General features: G+C 39.6%; 1 protein-coding gene across 1 annotated transcript in view; it reads right to left on the bottom strand.

Moving 5' to 3' along the window:
- LOC103391662 (glycogen phosphorylase, muscle form) overlaps window positions 1-3,468 on the bottom strand; it is a 21,392-nt gene extending 17,924 nt beyond the window's left edge. Inside the window, exon 1 of the mRNA XM_025062224.1 lies at window positions 3,101-3,468. Within this exon, the coding sequence (XP_024917992.1) occupies window positions 3,101-3,343 (243 nt within the window). The 5' untranslated portion in view covers window positions 3,344-3,468. The remainder of the gene's footprint in view (window positions 1-3,100) is intronic.
- Window positions 3,469-5,501: the final 2,033 nt, after the last annotated feature.

Below are 5,501 nucleotides of genomic sequence, written 5' to 3'. Positions count from 1 at the left end.
ACATCATCTGAGTTTAATTTCAAGCTGCTGTTTATTCACGAGTTATTCGTGAGTTAAGAAACATTTTAAAGTATAAATATATTAAAATAAAGAATAGTTAATAAAGTTTTAAAAATCATCAAAATGTTGTGGGCGGGGGGGTTCACAGATATGTGCTATGACTGTGTCATTATGGACAGATGAAACAAAGAAAAGACAAAGTGAATACATATGACACAAAGTAAATGTATGTCTGTACTATCTGATTAATATGAGTTCAAGTTATACATTCAATGTCAGTTTTCAATGTGTTTTTTTTCCTCTCTCTCCTCAGCCTGACCTCTTAGCCAGGTCTGACTTTATAGCTAACTCTGGTATCACTGTCTTCACTGTCTGACCAATGAATTATTGAACATAGAAACAATTGGCAACTGCTACAGGCCAACCGTCCATGAATTGAATGCACTATGATAAAATAAAACAGTGTTCTATCATGGTTCAACTTCGTACCCTTACACAAAATGACTCAATACATACATTTCACTATGAGTATATATGACTACAGTGGTATCTGTAGGTCACTCCCAACATAGGTCAGGCTTCACTTCTACACATGCAACCATTCAAAACATCCCTGAAAATTTGGAGTCACTATTTTGGATTAGCCTGCCCCCCATCCCCCACACAGGGACAGAAATGTGTTCATGAACCCCCACCCGACCAACACCCCCATGAATTGAAATACTATTGAGAACCTGATAACATGTATATTTTTAGCTGTACAAACCACTGTATGAGTTGCTGCCACCTAGTGGACTGGAGGCTTGTTATCAATCAAGCATTACAGCAGTGGTACACTTATGTCCAGCATGCCATTTTCTCATGCGCCCCCACCCCCCGGCACCTCACCGCACCAGACTATTTGAGAAGTACTGAATTAGCTCAACCAACAAACAGACAGATTGAAGAATGTACTGGAAGTCCTAGGTCAGGTGGTTGGTTGAATATTAATTTAATTAATTTGAGTGTTTCATTTACGGCCAGTCTCCTCTACTGTGTCAAAAACATTGACAGTGTTTTTTGTTTTGTTTTTTACAATTTTTACAAAAAAAGGGAATGGAAAAAAGTCAAATGCAAGATTTGCAAGCAACAGTTTGCATATCACAGCTCAACTACAAACATTTTGCATATCACCTTTAAACGGTAAGCTAACTTGTCTGCGTCAGTATGCTCCATCCGTTTTGAGTATATGAACATATCAAAATTGCCATAACCATGTTCTGGTTTAGTCTAATAATCTTCTTACTGGCTAAATAGTTCTCAACAAGTTCTTGTGCTATGATATCACTATTTGATATAGTTAAGTTGCAAAAATCATGGGCTATCAAATTTATTAATTCATTCATGTAATTGATTATTAATTTAAGTTATAAGCAGACAAGGCTACCATCACTTTTTTTACTGTTAAACATTCACATTTATATCAAAAGGCAATTTTGACACTATAAGCAACATACATTAATACTGCAATCAGGTGATCATAAAAAACTTCAAGACAAGCAATGTGCTCTCATTTCCCATCTCCTACTTAGGTGATTGGTTAAAAGCAGAGGTCACATTTGGTTGTATGTGCAGTGGTGTGCTGCGTCACAATGACAAATAATTCACTTTCCCTATACGTACAGCATGTTCTTCCAGTTAGAAAACACATTTTACGTGCACTGCTGCCCTCTACAGGGTTGACTGTGTGTATCTGTGTTACTGCTACTGACATTTTATAATTTATTTGGTCTTGACTTTCAAGAGTAACCTTTTCATCAGATGACAGTGAAAGTCCGTACAGGAGGAAGTAATTTGAGCAGCAGAACAGTACTTCCATTGTTACATACAGTAGCCGTATCTCAAAGAGTGGTGCAGTGTACTCGACTTGTCACATAGCAACTGCTCACAGTACCTATGTTACTCACCTACGCTAACACAATGGTATCATCATAACCTAGGACATAACAGCATCAGAAGGAAATCAAAGAGAGCCAATGTAGCACAATGCCATCTTCAACACGTGATAAATTTGCTTTAAAGCTGTTCGTTGGAATGATGGAACAATACTTTTTTAATAAATTTATAAGAGATGGGGACTAAACCACAAAAGGCCATCGGGTGAGGATGTCATAAACATGATTTTTCAACACATAAGGAATGCATTGCGGGATGCATGTTGCTAGGCCCCACAAACCAAACATCCTGGCACCAACCATGGTCGACATGTTTGTTATGCTACCAACATGCCCTTTTTTGTGTTTAAATTATTTTTATATGCCTTACATGTTTAAGATTTAATTTAAGTATGCAACAGTTACTTACAGTAGGGAAGAACTTTTTGGATATAGGCTAGGTCCACGACGAGCAACAACAACCTGGGCCAATTCCAACAGGCAACTGATGCCTCACTCTGCAACAATAGCCTGTAATGGAGTTCAGTTCTTGTAAACCATAACGCTAACTTTATCAAGGAGACTCACTTTATGCTAATGGCTGCTCTGAATTGAATGTTTACCCTGTTGCACTATGGAGAGGACACGCTGCATAACAACTCTGTTAGTGTTGTCTGAGGCCTAACTGGTTAAAAGTTGTGACGCAAACTCTTACTATGAGATATGACAACTACTAAAATGTTTGTGAAGTACTTGACGCTCACCTGCCTGTGATGCTCTGTGGCCATTTTGTGATGTCGCAGTGTGATAGAGGGGGGTGGGGGACCTGGGAGGGCGGGAAGGGGGCAGTTACGTAATACCCAATTTGGCAACCAGCTGAGAGAGTGCAGTCAGAGCCACTAATAGGATGCCCAAAGCTATTGATGAGACACGTGATGCGCCGTGAATGACGCAGAGCAAATCAGAGGAAGGTTTACAGAGGCTACCGAGGCTGCGGCCAATTGTTACGTAACGTTTGAGACCCTGCAGTGCAGCTAACCTCACATATGAAAAAAGGCAATAGACATGTTGCTTTATATGGGAAATAAACGGCGCAGGGTTGAGCAGACAACCCCCCGCCCCCCCCCTCACCCGCTAGCCCCCATCAGGTGCATGTAGGAAGACTGCGGCATTAGTCCCTTGCTTACCTTAGGGTCCTTTTCATAGTAGTGCTGCTGTGTCCGGATCCAACGGCCCACCAGGTGATCCCTCACGGTGTTGGCCAGGGCAAAATAGTAGTCTCTCTTGGTGGCCACATTGCGGTCCTTCACCAAAGTGAAGTGAAGGTGCCTGTTGAAATTAGTTTTCAGGTCTGCGACATTTTCCACCCCGGCCAGCCCTCGTACAGATATCTGCTTCTTTTTCTCCTGGTCTGTCAGAGGCTTGGACATGTTTTATCGAGTCTGTCTTCCGTTTTTGAACAAAGTTCCGCTCAATAAAACACCGCCACCCTTTAAAAAAACTCTGACTCCACTGACCACAGACCGGAGATGCGCTGGTTCAGCCCACTTTTTCTGTCACGTACTCACGGTCAAGTCACCGAAGAGTAAGTATTTTATTTCCGGTAGACAAAATAAAGGTTTCATTAGGGTTTCGTGGGAAAACAGTAATTTACAAGAGTAATTTACCAGGTCGTCACAGACCTAAACATCAATAAGAAAAATACAAACATTCTAGTTTAAGCTGTAAGTCATTTAAGTTTAGCAACAGCAATATAAGCAGAAATGTTCTTAAAGTGAAGGAGAGGACTTCTTCCGGTCTATATTTTCCGGTCAACCATAGCTTCGTATCAGGAATTTTGCAAGAACTTGCAGAAAAGTATATTTTACTTACAATGTACAAAACCTTTATAAATATAATAATAATAACAATCATATAAAATTAATTCCCTAAATTAAATTAATGGAACTCTTCAACCTTAACCTGGATGACAGAGAATCTTCATAGATTCTCTCTGTATGTTTCTTTTATTTTCCGCAAGCAACAGTGCACTTCTAGAGGCTACTAAAGCAGTGGAGGAAGAATGCAATTCCCATTCAACTGGAGGTCAGGCTAATAGTCAAGTCATAGTTTATGGTTTGGGACACCAAGGTCAAAAGTTGAAAAAAAGATATAATTTTAGACATCAGATTTATCACACTCTGTGTATAGACCTATAATAGGTGTGGGCAAAACTTTTGAGTTGCAGGCCGGGTCAGGAGCAGATAGATGGAGCGTTTGTGTGAACTAAGATAAATGACATGTTAAAGTCATGCATAAAGGCTAAAATGCTTTTATCATTTTCAACACCATCTATTGGGGAAACGTGGGTATTGCAGGGAAAAGGCATACGTATAATAATATAAATAAATTATATAATTTGGAAAAGTTTGGTGGGCCAGATCTGGCACCCAGGCCTTAGTTTGCCCAAGTCTGGCCTATATATTTGGGTTGCCAAGGTTAAGGCTAAGATCTATTTCCTCTTACTACTTTTTTCCCCCTCTTATTAAATACTTTTTCCAGCTCTTGTGCCACAGTGAAACCAGGACCAAAGCTTCAAACTCCAAGGCTCAATGTGTCTTTAATGTGGATTTCTCATATCCACAAGTGCCTACTCACTCATCCTTTATGGGCCAGGTGACATGCACAGAGCTGAACACAGTGGGACAAAAAGACTTTGTTATGCAACGGTTTTTCAATGACGCACCGGACCAAAACTTGGCCAGCACTCGGACAGTCAAAAGAGGAAGCAGTCAAGACAAAAAGGTGAAATGGATCAGTTTATTCTAAACCGAGAAAGATTTAAACAGCTATTCATTCAGGTCAGAGTCCAAACAATAAGACTGATTCTGGAAACGAGGGGAAAACTTGACATTTTCTTCTCACCGACGGCTCCTTGTTGAGGCAAAACAAAACAGCACACACACACTTCGTTTGAACAGAGATGGAGGAAAAACAAAGATATCAGATATCCAACATTCAAGTAGTGCAGGGTGTCGGACACTTACAAACCTTTGCACTGCCACTTTGAAAAAAATTAAATAAAATGAGAGCAAACAGAAAACAAAAACAAGCCTGGAAAGTCCTTTAAAGTAATTCGAGAGCACTATTTCTGCTGACAGGACTAAGACACTTTTAATCTGGCTTTTAGAAAAATAGTCTAATTCAACTCAAGGCCAACACAAGAAATATGTCATTTTTCATGCAGACTGAATTCTGGCGTAATCAGTTTAATTTAAAATGTGTGCATGTGATTTGTTTGATAGTCGAGAAGCATCTTAGAACCGAAGCGCTGGCTGAGGAACAAAATCTGAGTCTGATTGAGAAATGTTGCTTAATCTAAATTTAAAAACAGAAAATAACTAAGCTACACAAAGTTTACAAATTCAACACAGCCTTTTAATCCCACAGAGGCATTGTCACAATATAAGGATTAATAAAAAATAAAGCACAGATTATGTTTTTCTTTTTGCCAGCACAGATGCTCAATATAACGTCAGTCTATTGGATACATCAGAAAAATGTGCTGTAGAATGGAAACTCCTGGGGGAGCGGCGTGGATCTTTTGTG

Source organism: Cynoglossus semilaevis, chromosome 1 (genome assembly GCF_000523025.1).
Source record: "Cynoglossus semilaevis isolate Cse_v1.0 chromosome 1, Cse_v1.0, whole genome shotgun sequence".
Taxonomy (NCBI): Eukaryota; Metazoa; Chordata; class Actinopteri; order Pleuronectiformes; family Cynoglossidae; genus Cynoglossus; species Cynoglossus semilaevis.
Note: the sequence above shows the minus strand (reverse complement) of the source record. Positions and strands in the feature narration are given on the sequence as shown.